Raw genomic sequence first — 18,531 nt, forward strand, 5'->3', positions numbered from 1 at the left:
ACACCATGATTTGTCGCGAAATGGCTGAAATTTCGCCACAGCTGTAACACAGCTCAATAATATGTGATATTCGTCCAATCTCCTATTTTGTCATTGCGGATAAGACTGCTTTCCTATGCAATTAGGCTATAAAACGTCATGAATATGATGTCGGTAACCGAACACTTGAAAAAATCAAAATAAGCAAGCGTGATTTTTATATTACGAAAGCAGCAATAAAAATAAAAATAGAATTCATTTTTAGCCGTGACTAAAGGTACACATGCCCTAATTGCCACGGCGTCCTCTTAGAGAGTGTGCGTAAACGAGCCGAGCATAAACACGGTGTCTGGATCGCGGGCGAGCACCAAGAACATGAACGGCCGATCGACCGTTATCTTGAACACGCTCTTGCCGCTGGCGGCGCACGCGGCCTTCTCGGCCACAGCTTCAGCCGTGGGGATCTTGGGACCCCTGTGTCCGGCCCTGAAAACCGCGAGCTGCTTCGCCGCCGACACCCTGAGACCCACAATGCGCGCTATGTTGACAAAGTCCGCGGTACCATTGAACGCGTCCGTCACCCCCATCGGCTGCAGGTACTGCTTGAGGTCAGTGAGGCACTTGACCTTCATCCGGGGCAGCGTAACCGTCACTGGGCCATGCTGCACCAGACGCCCCAGACACGTCAGTATCGTGGCTGCGGTTAGGGCCTTCTCCAATTCCACGAGACTTGAGTCGGGCGCCGGGAGAAAAATGGCGAGCGACCATCGAGGTTCCTGGTAAGGCAGGTCCACCACGACCCCTGCGAAGGCGTCGCCTTTGCCGAATTTGGCATACCGGAAGGTGCCCGTCATGGACAGCGTAGGCACCTCTTCGCCATCTCGCTTGTCACCGGCGTACTCGGGGTGGAACCGGCCCGTAGAGCGGCGGGCCCCTCCCGCGGCAAACCAGCGTGAGCCGAAGGTGAAGACGCTGGCAAGGACCACGAACGTGTCCAGGTCCACACTGTCGCCGCTAAAGACGTCTCGTTCGAAACAGAAGCCCGTGAGTGCTCGTAAGAAGCCGTCGAGAGAGAGCCTGCTCTGCTCGGGGCTCTCTGCGAAATCGTGGACGTGGAAGTGTATGTCCAGGTTCGAAAGTGGCTCCTTGAACTCCTTCGACAAGTTGACTCGTGCATCGTGGTAAAGGCCGGCGTAGTACGTCACCCTGAGACCTGTACAAAGGTGCGCAGAATCACCTGTAGGATGCAACTGAAGATGTCGACAAAAAGAACTGCAGACTAGAAAACTCATTTCCAATTTCACTGATTGTCTCCTCCAGATGTTTAATTTTCGTCCGCAGCTTAACTTTTCCAACAAAGGTTGAACAGGCCTAAATAAAAATGAATATTTGTGACGTTTCGGTTCTCTAGCCCTCTTTTCTGTTACACGGAAAATGTTTACTTGCATCACCCGATGATGCGATGTTCTCTAAATACGCCAAGAATACAAAATGCAGTGTCATGCATGTTCGCGTGCACGGAAGCTGATATCTCTGTTCAGCTTCCATTTTTCCTTTTGCTTTGTTCCGCCAAAACGCGTTCACTTATAGAAACTGGTCAAGAATGTTGCAAACTTTTGTATAGCTCTGACCATTTCCGAAAAGACATTAGTTCTTTCTGGAATTGCCATCGCTCTGGTATCCTTTGTCGATTTTTATCCATACCTCCCGATACCGGAAGTATGCGCCGATGTTAGCGGACAAATAAGAAATGAAAGCGTGAATCCGCGCAACACTTTTTATGTTCTTATTAAATGGTTATGATAAACGATCACGACTGAAGGGTATTAGGGGTGTTTTGACGTCGCGAGCAAGATCACATGGCCGCATTTGGTTTCTGGATTCGTGTTAAGTGCGTGCTAAGGCATGCATATCGACACTGGCGCCCAGACAAAAAGATGCGACGATGAGGTTCAATTTGCTATGGTATCACGATTCGTAGAATTTAAACAAAAGTGACTAACTTAGGTATCCTTTCCGCCACTTCTTTACAACCACTCATAAAAGGCTAATTATGTCATTATTTCACGTTTAAGTACGTTTAGGTTCTCTTTTTTTCCAGCCTCTGTAGAGAGATCGAACAGCTTAACCCAGTTGGATTGGTAATGGTGACTGTGTGGATGGTTCCGAATTTAAGTTAGAGGTATTGCTCGAATAAAAGCTAAAGAAATTGTGAGTCTTGTCTATTAATGCATAAGTTGTGTGTACTACTGTGTAGTTGTGTGTAATCATGTCCATGTGAAGAATGAATAAAGCACACACACACACTTCCACTTCGGCTTTCACTTCGCTCTTGCTTACTTGCTTGGCCTAGCTTATGCTTGTTTAGGTTCGCCAAGCTTTACCTTCCCGGTAACAAAGATTGCTTGCGCTTTATTAGACAACCGCCAGATTTTGACACCGCATCCGATCCCTTCAAAGTGATTCTACCAACTGAGCCGGAACGCCGGGCACGAATGCGTCTCGACGGAGCAGAGTGGGCGAAATGGAACACCAGCTGTCGCAGTAGTGTATGAGGTGTTGTGTAAGAGAGAGAGAGAGAGTTGTTGTGAATTAAGAGGAAGAGGCGCTATTTTCTGCAGTACTTTGGAGATTGCATCGCCGCGATAACATGTCACCCTCGCTGTCGTTCTCGGAAGCCCGTGTTATGCGCGCGTTCATTGTCCGCGCAAGCTCTCGTCTGCGTTCTAACTGCGCCGCCTCGGTAAGACCCAATAAAAACGCGCCAAGCGTTTGAATGTGTCTCGCTTGCCCGCGAAGAGTTGATAACTCGAAGGGCACTCCGCAGCGTTCAATTGGACATTGGGGCACCCCAAAATATCAAGTTGGCCCACACCCAAATTTAAAGTTGGCCCACCCCCAAACTTAGGTAGGCGCACGCCCAATTTCAAGTTGCGCCAATGCCACATTTTAGTTGTGCTAACCCTTAATTTCTGTTGAGCCACTCCCTTCCCCCAAGTTTCCAGTTGAGCCATTCTTACATTTAAGTTGGCTTACCCCTACTTTAAGCTCCCCCGTGCATTTTCTATGGAGCCGTAGGTATCTTTATGGGTATTTTCTTCTTTAATTTTTTTGGTTTAAATTGTTCCTTATTCCTTATAAAGCTACGAATTATATACATTGACAGAATTATAACGATTAACTACCATAACTTCGCAAACTACGCAATTTTGTGCAGATACAAGGCATTACACTTTTCGCGTGACCGAGCTGGGGTACTCGTAAAAGAATGCTTACGCATTAATAGGGTCTATAGTATACTATCTCACTGTATATTGATAGTCATATTGGAATGTCACTTCCCTGCACCTCATGCTACTGATAATTTTATAGCGTATTTTTGCGGTCCGAGATTATGCATAGTAAACTATACCAATTGTGACGCATTACGTAATGATAGATGTTCGTTGATTTGTTGTAACCCTCAATTTTCCATTGTTTACCTGGTGACCCACTGCCTGTAAGTACCTGAAAGGACTTTACAGTGTTCCGAAAAATATAAATAAATTTCCAGCTCAAAGTGCCAGAGAAGACACTTCCGCATATGTCGAAAGTTGTGTGTTAGTACTGTGATATCCCACTGTAATTTTAATGAATCACTACCCAATTTTCTACGAATCTGTTTCTATTGAGGATATTTTCCGGCTATCCTGCTCCACAAGTATTCATCTCACTCCCTTTTAAGCTAACGCTCTGCTCATGATAAGCCAACTCCAATACTTTACAACGTCATTCGCCACTCTTGATATCACTCGCTGCTGGTTGATCACATGACTGCTCCTCGAAACGAAGCAGTGCTCTAAATTTTCCATCGCAATAACGTATAAAAAGTGCACACCCATTTTACATAACATGCAAGAAGAGAAGACCTTTAAGCGCACGTACAGTGCGTAGGAGATCTCACCTGTGACGTGTGCAAACTTTCAGTTACTATTACAACATTCAATTTAATTTCAATATCAGAGAAGGTATTTTTGCGGCCTGATGCACCTTTTTATGTTAATTTTTTTTATTTTGACTTAACTTATCGTGCATGAAATGAAAGTTCACTTAATGCTACCGTTCTCATTACGATGATACCGTAGTGAACTACTCCGGAATAAACGCGACGATCTGCTGTTCTTTAACGTGTACTTATGTATATCTAATTACACTATAGTGTTTTGTTGCATTTTCGTTTTATTGAAATTTAGAAATGCAATCGCCACCAGAGAGATTAAACGCGCGACCTCGATCTCCGCAGAGAAACGCCATAGCCACTAAGGTATATAACGCGGCAAATACTGTACGCTTTTAAAAAAAGGTCACAGTAGTAACTACCTAGGGACATACCATTTGCTACCACAGTATAACTGCAGTTGGTAGCGACAGAGTCAGTAACAATACTAACTAAACTAGGTAATCAGTGTTACCTAATAGGTCCCAGCTTCTAATTCGGAACGCAGTTAGCATCACCTGATACGATGATTCCCCTCTCATGCAACGTATATCGGTCCAGCCACAGCTGATTCGATATACGCGTATTTGTTATAAGATAGGGAGTTTGAATTCGGTTGCGCCAACTACGTTCGGAATTCGTAGCTGAGACTCATTCCTCGTATCGTATCAGTGACTGGGTCATTTAGTCAGTACTCCTGTTATTAACTATATCGCTACGAACTGCAGTTATACCATATATAGCAAATGGTGTGACACTAGCTAGTATCAACCACGACCTTTTCTTTAAGAGTGCAGTCAGTGCTAGCAGCTCCACTGGTAAAATTCGTACCGCTCGCCGCACACACCTGCACTTGCTTGTGCGTTCGTCCGGTATCACGCATCTCAATAGCCAGAATGTCCACGTGTCTGCTACCTGAGTGGGTGTGTCGTGGCTTGGGGTAGTCCCGGAAGAACAGGCGGCTGGCGTGGCTATTGAAGCGCTCCACGATCTCGCCGTCGTCATCCGTGCGGAGCACTCGAGCAATCTGGCTCCGCGTCGATCCACCCGAGCCGTGGTACATCGTGACCAGCATGCAGGCCAGGTACCAGGGTGACAGCAGCACGTTGCCTCCTTGCTGACGCATGCGTTGGTACATATCCAGCGGGAACTGCAGCAGCGGACCGGCCATCTCGGGCTCGATGCTGAAGGGGGCGTGCAGGAACCTGAGCGAAGAGTATCGCGTCACAGTGTGCAGCTTCGTCCAAAGAAAGCAGCTTCAGATCAGGCCACGCCAAGTTGAAACAAAGGCGCGAATCATAGACGACGCCACTGTCTGATCAAGGACTTTCTTTTCTTGAGGTGATCGACAAAAAAATGGCACACTCATTCAGACTTTTCTTCTTAATTTGCTTTTTCTTTTTGTTTATCTCTATGTGCCGTTCGATAGATTTTGTTTCGTTCATAAATTAACGTGGAGCGAAGAAAAGCGATTCACAATAGTACAGTCATGAAGTGTCTTCCACCTTCCACATTCTAGCTCATTTTAAACTCATCTGCGTTGAATGTCAATCATTGTTAACATTTTCCTTGATGATAGCAATAGTAAAGGTACAGGACAACATTTTTTAATCCGAGAGCTTTGAGGGCCCCGTTACACCGGGAGAATGGTGCCAACAGCGTTGGGCGTGATCGAAAACTCGCTAGCAATCCCAGCTCGGCGCCTGCCACGTTTCTACCAATCACAGAGCACCGGGTGCCCCGTCTTGTCTACCCATCATAGCGCAGCGTCGCAACATCTGCGGCAGCGATGGCAAACAAATTTAAGACGCAAACAAATTTAGGACGAACTGTTCATTTTTTGCGCTGTACTAAGTCAGTTAAGATGAAGGTATAGCTTCAATGCGGCATTATAAACATTTGGAAATGGAGAAATCGTTTTTCTCGCAGCCACTGCACCAATTATGAGGAACTCATTGCATTTAAGAGAAGCAAGAATTTAGTACCTGTAGCAAGTAAATTCAGCCATTTGCATTAAAAAAAGTCTTGAAAATTGCACCATTTCGAATTCTCAAGTATCAAGTTTACGACTCTAAGTAAGCCATAAAAATGACGTCATAATTTTGTAAACTACGCCAGATAATACATCAGAAACGGACAAACTTAATGAATGATAAAACGCTCTGACATATACCGTTTGAAAGACCCTTGAAGCATTGCAACATTTAACGTAAGCTGTCAATTTATACATATATCAAGTCTGTGCGATTATCATGCTCTAACGCGTGCCCAGTTTACACAACTGCGACATCTGGTTTTAGCGCAGAGCTGCGGATTTGTAAACCTTCAGCTTGTATTTTTTAACTTACTGATTTTCGGCAATTTCTGCAGACATTTGTGGCCCCATATAGAGATTATGCTTAGGATTGAACTTTACCGTGTAAATTCAAAAGTATTACATAAAATTGCAACTTTACCGTGTAAATTCAAAAGTATTACATAAAATCGCTCGTGTGGCTGTCTGATGAAAGCATTACTGTATTTTACATGTATTTTAGCAGCAATGTTGGAGTACACCCCTAGCTAAAGCTGCCCCTAATCTCCAGAGATGGCGAGGCTGCTGCGACAAGTCCAAAGATAGCTCCTGCTCTTTCTCGGGAGTGTAAGTACTCTAGCTCTTTTTCAAATCATTTTGAAAGCATGCTACCTCTCCTTCTATTGATGTCTGCATTAGCTCCTTATGCGTCCCATGACTATTATTCACGCAAGTACGTGACGCGCTACAGCACGGCAGAAAATCAATTGTTCTACCGTAAGATCGCGCCTCCACGTTCGGCACTGGACTACACTGCACTTTCGGGCGAGTGTATTGTAAATATCTGGCAGAGCAACAGTGGGCACATCAAAGAGAAGAATGGTACAGAGCGACACCGCCTTGCTTGGATGTTTCTTGTCTAGCCCTCCTCATTTTTGCTCCATTCTTCTTATGCATGAAACACCGCGACCAGCAGTGAACCCAAGTATTGAAGGTTCACTCCCTCTAAGACATATCTGGCAGCATAGTTATCTTTTTTGACGATGCATTGATGACGGGGGACACTGAACGTCAGATTAAGCTACAACAATCACCCCAGTGCGTAAACTAATGCGTTGTTTGGCGTCATTTTGTTGGCTAACCGCAACAGTGTCCAGAACCATAGACGTCGGGAAGTCGGGCACGGGACTATCGTAGAGGCATTTTATACGTTAGTGGACGAATATGCAAAACGTCGTGCATTCAACCTTGCTTTCAAACCACCTAACATCGCGTTCTACAAGCAAAAGCTGCTTATTAGCTTTGGCGTTCTGCTTCTGAGCGCTTAGTCCTGGTTTTGGTTCCTGCCGCGTCAGTTCTTTTCTCTTGGCGATGGAATGCGAAAACGTTCGCGTGTCCCACTTTGGGTGACGGGAATTATCCGGCAGCCTTCCGCTACGGAGTCTCCAACAGCGTCTGTGTTGCTTTGTCATTTGAAACGCAACCAATTGCGTAGCGAGCGATCGCAATTTTGAGAAGAGCGCGACGATTTTAATACCTCGAGATTTCGTCGTCGTAAGGCTCCAGTTGCTCCGCGGACTCGAGCGCCAGGTCGGAGTCGCGACGCGACCGGTCCTCCGAGTTGGTGGACTCGGTCGCCGCGTAGCTGCCTGACGACGTACTCGAGCTCCAAAAGCTGAGGGTCCGCGAGTACGGCGTCGAAGGAAGCTTCGGTGCCATGACACTCGAACGGCGACGAAATATTGCAGCCGGCTGGGTCGACATCGTTTCTTCTTCTGTTCGCGCCGTGCGCGTGTCCGGCCAACGTGCCACGAGCGATGGAACTGTCTCAGGGGCACCGCTGTTTCATTCATATTGTCGTTTAAAATTACATGTAGCCGATGTTATAAGAAAATCTATTTGCTTTCACGTAAGCTTGATGCTTTGTCTGTTTAATATACATTAGACACATGTGCACAAATCTTGCTAAGAGCACACCTGATAATTTTCAATTCATTTGGTCGAAAAACGATGGCTTCTCAAATTTTTGTAGCAGTTTTTAGAACGGAGATTAGGAAAAGTAGAAGAAAAAAGGATCCTAAAGTTGCCTATTCATTCACTTCCACAAAATTGTTTGAAACATGATAGAAACGCAAGCAGGACAGCGAACTCTTTTTTTTTATTTGACAATAGTACAAAGACAGAATTATCAGAACCAAAACAAATTGGTACGTCGTATTCAATAGGGTAAAACACTCGGTGTTTTTTTCTTCTACTACAAGTATATCGGTTGTGGCGAAGTAATAAATTATAGTTCCACAGAAGCGAGCTCCATACACAGATATAATTATTATTGCCAATGTGGGTAATGCCAAGAAAATGAAGTGGCTGTTAGACCGACTTCACGCATCTAAGTGCGATCCTAACTCTGCGCCTGTACATTTTCCACTTTAGCATACTGTTATCACATTCGCACCATTTACTTTGACCACGAAGCGGAAATCAAATAATTCACCCTCAGAATTCCCGTTATCGATGCTTTTATCCCAAGTGACCACCATTACTCGAGCGGATGCAGACACCTCCCTCAAGAACATGTGCCTCTGGTGTCGGTGGTCACTTCGCTTTGAATTGTGAGGTGAGTTTTGCCAAATTTTGGCGACAGCAAATATAGGGACTCTCGAGGAGCATTCGCACCGCTGTCCGCACTATGCTTGAGTACCATTCCTGAGAGTGCTTGCACGGCCCGCGCGATGAGGCTAACAATATCTCAAGTCACGCGACAAAGGGGCAGTTGGTGTGGCAAAAAATGACGTAGCCAAGTGGACGCATCCATCACTTTTGGCCCGACCGGCTTTGCAGCGAAACCAGCGAAACGTTCTGGTTTACGCTGCTGGCATGAGCCTTGTGCGCAGAATATAACGTTCTTACTGCGCAGTTGTGTGCTTACACTGGTCTTAGCGGAATCTAGACCAAACTTCCAAATGCCATGCCTGCGACGCCGCGGACAGCGCTCCTTATCACAAGCGTATCGAGACCCCTGATAGCTGCCAGAGAAATTGTTACGCAGCAGCGCTTCCACTGCGTGTAACCTCTAGCCAACAAATCACAACGGAGTATTATTTGAATACCGTGCTAGGAACTGTAACACAGCGCTAACCATTGCTCTCGCTTTCACTGGTACGCGCTTTCCTAAATAAAGTTTATTCGATTACTTGTAAAATAGTCAGGTGGCTAAAATAGTCAGGTGGCTATAGCGCCGTTGAAGCATTAGTGAATTGGCCTTCATAGCCGAGTTCCAAAGTCAGAGATGGCAAATATATCTTTGCATGAACTTTACAAGAAATAGAACAGGTATATACGCCAGAGGAATCTTTGTTTGGTATTAACTGTACTGTAAGAATTTAAAAAGGGCCGTTTTAGCGCCTTTTTCTGGTCATGCCACCTGCCTGCACCACCGAGAAACCGCCGCTGATGTTTCTCCGGGCTGCCGCCAGTTGGCGACTGCGCGGGCATTATTAAACTGTTGGTGAGGTTCCTTGTGCCAGAATTGTAGGGGGGGGGGGGGGTACAGAGCATTTGGAACCGCTCAAGGTGAAGTCACGTAATCACCACGGTGATGGTGCAACCGCGTAGTCGTCGAGCGGTTCGCTCTCCCAATAGGATTCTTTTTTATTGTTGTTGTGCTACTCCGGCTTCTTCTGGCAGCACGTGCGTCTTCCTCGTTTTCTGGGCGTCGGATGTGCGTATGCAATACACTGAATAACGTGTGAAGTTTTTTCGTAGCCTCTCCTCTTTTTTTATTCTCTATTACACGTTCATTTGATCACAATACATGAAAAATATGCAACACTGGTTAGAGCCATAGCCAAATGCTAGCAGGGGGTCTAAACTAAAATATGTAAGTGCAAGCAATACATCGGGTTTTAAAAATAAGCAATCTATGAGAAGTCCAGTTCTACCGATAAATAAGGTAAACTTATTCCACTTTATCCCGCCCGCGCTTTCTCTTCTCGCACATCTTCTTAGTTCGCGCATATTAGTCGCAGTGTGCGCAGGGTCATAAGCACCGCATTCGTGTAATATATATTATCGACGCCCATTGCGAAAGCAACATTTGTTCTGTCCTCGGCGTTTGTTCTGTGAATGGCCTTTAACGCAGTAACCGAGGGTCGTTAGGCCAACAAGGGGCGCAAGTCAAGGTAGGACAAACAGCATCATCGTCGGTTATTCAACCTTTAGTATCCCTGTTGCCTAATGACGTAAGGCGGAGCGGATGCAAATGAAATTCCATCAATACATAGCTTCCAATAGCATGGCTCATATTGCTATGGCAAAAAGAATCTTTGCATATACGTGTAGCACAACTACACGTTTTATCAGACCCTGCAGAACGTAATTAGAATCATCTTTAAGTAATAACTTCGTGTAATATATATTATCGACGCCCATTGCGAAAGCAACATTTGTTCTGTCCTCGGCGTTTGTTCTGTGAATGGCCTTTAACGCAGTAACCGAGGGTCGTTAGGCCAACAAGGGGCGCAATAATTATTTCTTTTTGTGAAGGCCTAAAGGACACCCGAAATCTACTATGCTATTCTGAGTAACAGAACTCAGCATTTCTAATTCTTAAAAATAAGATTCTGGGGTCTTATGTGCCATAACCACGATCTGATCATTAGGAACGCTGTTGAAGAGAGGAACACTCTCTCACTTTCTCCAGTCACTTTCTTAACAAAGCGTCATTTTACGCATTGACGCACAAAAGTAACTGGAATGCCCAATGCATTTCTCCTCAAATTTCGGGAATTAATTTCTCGAAACTGGTGCCATCATACGAATTCGTTCCAAGTGGTTCCGCGTTGCGAACTCTACGGCTAGAATTTGTAAATTGCAATATGGGCCATAAGGTTTTTAGCTAAAATAATAATTATTGAATTTTTGTTGATTAGTGTAGATTACGCATTTCAATTTTTGTGGAAGTAATGTCCGGCTCTTCGAGTAGACGAGTTCATGAACTAGAATTGTGTTTTCTGCCACAGGCAGCCATTAAACATATTTAAAGGTGTTCGATGAAACACCCGGTACATCTCTTTATTCTGCTCTATCTGCCTTGCAGCACTGCCTATGCCTGTAATGGATGCGGCCGAATCAGTCTCTTCCCAGCTTTTTTTCCAACAGTACTCTAAATATCTCTTGCTGATCTTGACTGCTGATGGGTTGATGCTTCCATCCACTTTAAATCCAAGTGCTTCTAGAAGGGGTACGTTACCTACGGTTCTCACTGGGTGAATCCCTTCGCACTTTATTAGGATGTCCTGAGTAGTCTCCTGATCTTTGCTGCAGCATACACATCCCTTATCTAGTTCCGAATATATGTTCCGGTGTGTTCTGGTCCTTAGGTAACCGGCTCGTGCCTCAAATAGCAAGACACTGCCCTTTAATTTGTGTTATTGTACATATCTTGCCTTCTAATTTCTTTCTTCGATTCTCGTAAATCATCATGGTCTTTTTTTTGTTTTCATTCTTGCTGCAATTCATTGTCTCTATTTCTCTCACTTTCTTGCTGATGACTCCTGGTTGTCTATTTACAGTTTCGATTATCTTGTACTTGGTTGCCAACTATCTCAACCTCTTCCTCCATTCTTTGTCCACGCTTTTTGGCACAGATAATTGTCCACTTCAGCGGCCCATTTATTTTGGTCCATGTTCCTGAGTATTTCTTCAAGTATAATTTTGCTGTACGCTTCTCTGGCTTTCAACGAAGCCCAACCCATGTCACCCTGCACTGCCTCATTTGTGGTTTTACTGTGGGCTCCCAAGCCAACCGGCCGACTGATCTTTGGTTAACTTCCAACCCCGACAAGATATTTGATTTTAGGTCAGAATGACATTGGTGAATGCCAGAGCTGAAGTCATGACTTCTTTCCAGATTCCACGCCTCGCCTTATATTTATTGTGGCCCCACAGTGATCTATGTTTCATTATTGCTGCATACCGCTTCCCCTTTATTTTCATATTATCTTCGCGGGTTCTTGAGTAAGTCTTTCCTCCGTTTTGTATATACGCCTAGGTATTTATATTTCTTGACTGTGGGTATGATTTGCTGTTGAATTGACATCACGTAGTTACTCGTATCTTCATTAGAGATGATAATTCCCGATTTCTGTGTGCTAAATTGAAGCCCTAGTGGTCGTTGCGTTGCCACTCATATGGCCAGTGTCCGTAACTATCTTGCATTTTCCGATAGTAGCACTATGTCGTCTGCACGGGGACATTCTGTTACACTATTTGTCCATTACGCGTGTATGATAAATCAAATCCTCACTGACTGATTTCCAGTCGTCTTTCTATGCCTTTAACATAAAGGGTGAACAGCAGTGGAAAGACAGGGTATCCTTGCTTCAGTCCTTGGTGAACTTCCTACACTTCATTACAATTTTGGCCTTCCCATACAATTACTACTGGGTTTTCTCTATATATCTTCCTCAGCAGCTCTACGAAATCGCATCTATGGTTTCGTGCTTGGGAATATCCCATAACAACTCCCGGTTTACTTGGCATAGGCTCTCCTAGATATAGAAAATGCTTCTATAATGTAATCTGGGTCATAGAGCTCTCCTAATATCTAGAAATGCTATCTATAAAGGTGTAATCTGAGCTACTGAAATCTCTATGGACTCAGAACAAAAGTATTATCTTCTAAGCGTCCGCCTGGTCTGAACCTATCCTGTGGTTCCCCCAGTACATAATTTATTTCCGTCCATTTCAACAGTTATGATTGTATGGCTCGCATTGCCTTTCTATAAAGGACCGACATTCCTGTAACTGGACTGTACGAGCTCGTGCAGTCTTTATCACCTTTGTCTTTGTACTAGGAAATTCAGCATGCTTTCACGCCAACGAAATGGATTCTTTTTTTCGTGTAAATCACTTGTTCAATGGCATTAGCCAGCAGTGTCTTGCTTTTTCGACCGAGGTTGTTGATTAACTCTATTGGGATTTCATCGGGCCCTGCGGTTGTTAGGAACATTTTCTTATGTTTTTTAGTAAAAGTTTTCTATGGTAAATTTTAATCTCTCAGACTTCTCTGTTGATGCCGGATCAGTTTGGGTGTGAACTCTGCTGTGGTTTGTGCCGAAGTTAGCCCTAACTATGTCTGTGATGTTCTGCAGCGCATCGTCTCCTTCGTAGATGTTACCGTCTTCTTCCCTCATAGTCGTCTGAAATTTTTAGTTGCAGCTCCGAGTGCTTTTAGATGGCTCCAGAATTCTATGTGCGCCTTTGTCTCTTTTGAAAAAGTTATGCACCCAACGTTGGATTGTGTATTTAATTTCCTCTTGCACGAGCTCACTCACCACTCCTTTCTTTTCTCGGTATTTATTCCATCTAAGAGCACCTCTTCTTCGTGTAATCCCAACTTCTTGGGTTCTCGATTACCCCTAGACCCCTACTTAATCTATTCTATAGCTTGCTTTACTTTCTGCTTCACCACTTACGTAGTTTCCTCTTTCCAATGCAGCAGTGTTTTTTTATTATAATTATCTGTCTTAATTCCTGCTGCATAACGTCTACCAGTTCCTTATATTCGCAGTCTGTTGGAGCAAACGCCACCATTTTGAGTTTTATGTTTTTTTTTGCAATTGGAGCTATTAACTTCTATTCATTTCTAGAATTTTAATGCGATTGGTTTGTGTTTTGCGTTACGAACTCCCCCATATGTTAAGGTTAATCGTTTATGATTGCTACCCAGGCTGTCGATTCCGTGTTCATCTATCATCATTTGGTCTAGTCCTTCGTAGACCGTTTATGAGACTAAGGCATAGTCGATACATGACTGCCTATTTCAGCACTGCAACGTTACCTGTCCATGACGCTTATTCTCCGTGTTAAACTACTATAAGTTTATGTTAATCACGTATATCGAGCATTTGAGAACCGTTGTAATCAGTATATGCGTCTACATCATCAATGTGTGCGTTCATATTTTCCACTATTATCACCTGGCCCGATTTGTTGAACTCATTGATATCGCTTCTAATGCAATAAATACATTCCTTATTTTATGGCTGCTATCACTAAATGTCCATAGGTAAGCTACTCCCAGCAGCGTATTTTTACCTTTCCATGTGTCGCGCATCCATAAATGCTCCTTACATGTTCATTTTACCCTTTGCCACTTCATACATCGCCTCATTAGCATGCCTACGCCTCCGCCTTTCCTTGACCCAGTAATTCTGTTGCACCCTTCTCATACAAAATTGTCATTAATAATAATAAAAGGACGTTAGAAGACAGGGCGCCATTTGGTGCCTCATTGCAAACACATGCAAGTCAAGACAATCCATTAGCAACCATCCTGTTGCTGCTACGCGCACGCGTCTCGTTAGTCCTACAGACACCGGAATCGCAACACCATCTTGGAAATAGGACACGCTATGCGCTCATAACTAACGTTTGAGGGAAGTTTCGAGGAAGCGAAAGCTCATTTTATTAGTTACTGGTGATCAACGAGAGCGACAGCGCAGCTATCAATAGAAATCACGCTGATGCGGGAGCCATGGGTGTCCCCATGTTCGACAACGATATTTTTTAGTGTTTGCAAAAATTACGGACATTAGACTCGCCAAATAGCGTACGATAACATAGCGTGCATAAACTTCTGAACCCAATAACGCACCGAGCATGCGCAGTGACCAAAACGCTAATCCTTAACGCATGGAATTCCCCTACGTTTGGTTGCAAGCGCTATGCTAAAGCTCTCTTCTGTTGTGTCTACTAGAGCACGCATGAATCGCACAACTTGTCAACCCATGTGTGCAGAGGTCTGGCGGCCATGAAATCATAACGATGCTTCGTGGTGCCTGGTGACAAAAGATGTTTCGCCGCTTAGTCAATATAAAAGGTAATGCCTGCGGCGTGCAAACAGAAACTGTCGATGTGACAACATATAGTCAGATGACGATCGCCTTCTAAGCTAGACTTTAGGCATGCATACTCCCGTATCTGTGAAGGCGAGCTCAGATGCACAACCGCTGACAAACCTGGTTTCACAGGCACGACACCACAAGCTTTCTCAGACAAATTATTTTATAAGTATCATCTGAGAAATTTTTAGGATATATATCGCGTGCCGTGTATGTAAAGTGTGTCGAGCGTCGCATTGTTAATAGCGCATTCTGGAATTTAAAAAATTGTTGTGATAAAAGTACGGTGATGGTCGTAAGCGACGCTCTCTGAATCGGGCGTCCACTTTAGGCCTACTAGGCTTAATACTTACGCGCTCCTTTGTGTGTACGGTGACTGTGGTACTTTACAGATACATGATGCTATTAATATGTGACCTGCACACGTGCTCAAGTAATTATGTTACAGGCCTATGTTATGTGCACCCAACGGCGGTATGTGTTTCTCAAGTACCTACGACAAAAAGCTAATGACATAGACCTGAAAGCTAAAGAAGCTTTTGTCATGCTCATGAATGGTCAGTCTAGGTGTATAACCTCTGGCTCCTTTCGACAATGAGCATATGAAACATTGGCCTTCAACGAGTGCATGTAGTCGTATTTTATCGGACCTAAAAATTGCCGTTGTTTTATAAACAGCGTTTACGTGAATGTTTCCTATCTAGCCACGGTGACCACCTAAATTAATTATGGCAATAATGTTCGCTGTATGAATGGCAGAAGCGCCACGTAATAATGTGAGTGTAGCAGCACTGGTGCGTTACAGTTACGTAATATTTTGTTCTTTATAGCCCCCCCCCCCCCGCCCACCCCAGTAGGGATTGGTAAATCCAAAGGAGTCTGTCCAGTAAACATAGCCATGGCATAACCGTTCCTATTCCGGCAAAACAACTCGTATTCAAGAAAATAGCGTAGAGCTGGTTTCCCTAAACTTGAAATGAAAGCTATGGAACGAGACTTTTATGCAAAACAGCGCCGTTACAAAGTGAGTAAAATGAAAGTAGTCAGAATGCAAAAAAAAACAACCAGGGGAAATCCTTCTTAAGTACAGGCTACGTAAATGAAAAACCAGGTTTGATTATCGACCACGATCGTAACCAGTTTTCCTCGTTACTTAGTAGTAAAGGGTCAGACGGATATGGTTGCACATGTTTCTATTGGCGTGCATCGTATGAGCACTGCGAAATAGTAAAGCACCCAACTAAATCCTACAAACCCGTACTGTTAATTTTTTTAAGAAGAATATCCGAGCAAGTAACACGGCCTTCCAAAACTCTACTTGAACGTGGCACTCCATAAAAAAAGTTGTAGCTTTCGTGGTCAGTTTCAAAGTCATATTAGTAAAAGAAAGTACAACAAAAGTGCATGAGACTTTACTACTTCACCATACACTTCGCCTTCTTTCACAGTTTTATTCAAGCATAATGAACATTGTTGTGCTTTGTAGCATGCGTGTGCTTGCATGGTAGAAAGAAAAAAAAATAGTCGTAAACATTTGTTTAATTTACCGGCGTAATCAGGTGATGCCTGTATGGTTTTGCGAGTGCAGAGTTGGTTTCGGTGCTCTGTTTTCTTCATCATGAAATATTTATAGAGGAAACCTATTGGAGAACTTGTGAGATAGTCAATAAAAGAAACAAAGGCACACACAGAGGCATTTCCTGTGTGTTGAAAAGGGTTGACCATGTTGCAGCGAGGATAGCACATTATAACCACTTTGTCAAACAAAACTAGTTTCTAAGGTGCATCGCGCATATCCAAACAGCACACACTATTTTACAACGACGCATTCTTCAATACAAAGTCAGAAATATAGAGGAAATTTAGAAATGTACCTATCCAATCCAAGAAAGGCAATTTGTACTGCAGGATATAGCGCTGATAAGGCTCCCGGGAACTTTTCTCGCCTGATTCCAGCCCCACTGAGCTACGGTGGTTCTTGGAACTGTGGACGTGTCGGTAAGTCAAACCGGAATAGGCTGATCTCTCAAACCGCTCCGCTCCTCCTACAGCGTCGGATAGTAATTTTCTCAGCAGAGTTCACCTTTAAATAGCAACGCAGGCGACTGTTGTACACTTTCCCCTATTCTCCTGCCATCTTTCACACGGGAACACTAGTAGTAATTATGTGTTATAACGAACGAGTACCGAATCACAGATTAAAACATAACCATTTCCAGGTCGCGGGACGCGAAGAAGACAGGGTAGATTGAAAGCATGGCCACCAGGAAAGACCCCTTCCCCTCCAATTTGGTATCTCTTAGTCCGTCTTCTTTCCTCTAAGCTTGGCGTGGTATGAGCACTGAAAACGACAAACCACTTTCGGCTCATTGTGTCGGAAAAAGAGGCTTTCTCCTTCTCATCGTTGCATCAAATGTGCTGTGTCACTGTAGGGGAAAAGCGAATAAGGAAACCAAGCGTACTCGCGTAAACTCTCCTTCAGCTCACGCGTGCAGCGGATACAAAAACATGTAGTAGAGATGCGCGGAACTTTTAGTTGTCTTGTTGAACTGCAACATTATCGTCTTTAATTCGCCGTCTCCGCTATAAACATTATTAGATAGTTAATTAGCCTTATTAACGTTTCTAAACAGCAATTAAGGTAACGTCACAAGATACTTTAGTTCCCAGTGCCAGCTCTCTTGGCGCTAGTCTGCATTCCAAGCCTGCCAACTTAAACAAAGCTTTCATTTTTAAAAAAGCTCGCGTCAAGTACTCACGAGTGCTAATATTGATTGTCGCAATGTTAACTAAGATTCAAGTAAGAGCAGTCAGTAACGTTTGCCGCTAGTTGCATTTACTACCCGGAAGAAGTGGTGCATACGAGTAGCACACGAAGTAGGTTTATGAACGATAGATAATAATGGCACCGGTAAAGGGATATTTGATGCCCAATTAAGTTTGTGAGGCCCGTCTTGCACTTCCAGGGTCAAGAAATGATCAGGTCGCTTCTGTGAAACTTTATTACAGACGCAAGCGAAGAAACGAGAACAAAAAAAGCAGGGACCGCAATATACCACACAGTTTAGTGATATTGATAACACGATCACAGGAATGGCAGGTAAGGCTCATGCATGACATGTCCATTAGGTTGAGGTACGCTACACTGTACTGAGAGGAACAAACAAAAAAGAGGGAAGCATGCACAGCACAGCACAATGATTGGTTACTCTACGCTAATGTCTTTTTTTTTTTTTTGAAAACGACATTATGTTAGTATAGAGCCATACAATTTAGGAGCAGAAGTTCGGTGGGCACTTAAGTGTTTATATTATAAATAAACAAAGTTATGCACTTAATTTGTACAACGTGCACCCTGCACGTGTGTCTGCCACAACGCATGCACATAAATAATAATCACAACGGATCGAATAACATTGACATTGCCGGAGCTCATCAGAGCCATATATAGGTGAGGCACCCACCAAATGAGGCGAAGTTTTCATCAGTAGGCTTGCAGGTTTAGGAATGCTGGCTAACCAGCGTATTTATATACAGCCATACGCAGGAACGTGCTTACAAAATCTGAAGCATAGGCGCAAGCAAACGAACATGCCGAACAGCGTCAAGACAACGTCAAGTCTCGCTGCTGGAATGGTTTTGTACATTCACGTAGT

At 44.0% G+C, this 18,531-nt stretch overlaps 1 protein-coding gene across 1 annotated transcript; it reads right to left on the minus strand.

Moving 5' to 3' along the window:
* Positions 1 to 251: 251 nt before the first annotated feature.
* On the minus strand, positions 252 to 5,156 carry LOC119459556 (ovalbumin-related protein X). The gene is made up of 2 exons (XM_037721265.2): positions 4,871 to 5,156; positions 252 to 1,192 (listed from the first exon to the last, which is right to left on the minus strand). The coding sequence occupies exons 1-2, from the start codon at positions 5,124 to 5,126 to the stop codon at positions 288 to 290; spliced, it is 1,161 nt and encodes a 386-aa protein (XP_037577193.1). The 5' UTR covers positions 5,127 to 5,156; the 3' UTR covers positions 252 to 287.
* Between the last annotated feature and the right edge of the window lie 13,375 nt (positions 5,157 to 18,531).

This window comes from Dermacentor silvarum, chromosome 7 (genome assembly GCF_013339745.2).
Source record: "Dermacentor silvarum isolate Dsil-2018 chromosome 7, BIME_Dsil_1.4, whole genome shotgun sequence".
NCBI lineage: Eukaryota > Metazoa > Arthropoda > Arachnida > Ixodida > Ixodidae > Dermacentor > Dermacentor silvarum.

What these genes read in the sequence shown, in the direction of transcription:
- LOC119459556 (XM_037721265.2), bottom strand. Translation starts at nt 5,126, where the DNA reads ATGGCCGGTCCGCTGCTGCAGTTCCCGCTGGATATGTACCAACGCATG. An exon ending in GCCACGACACACCCACTCAG is followed by an intron (nt 1,193 to 4,870) that starts GTAGCAGACACG and finishes ACCTTTGTACAG; the next exon opens with GTCTCAGGGTGACGTACTAC.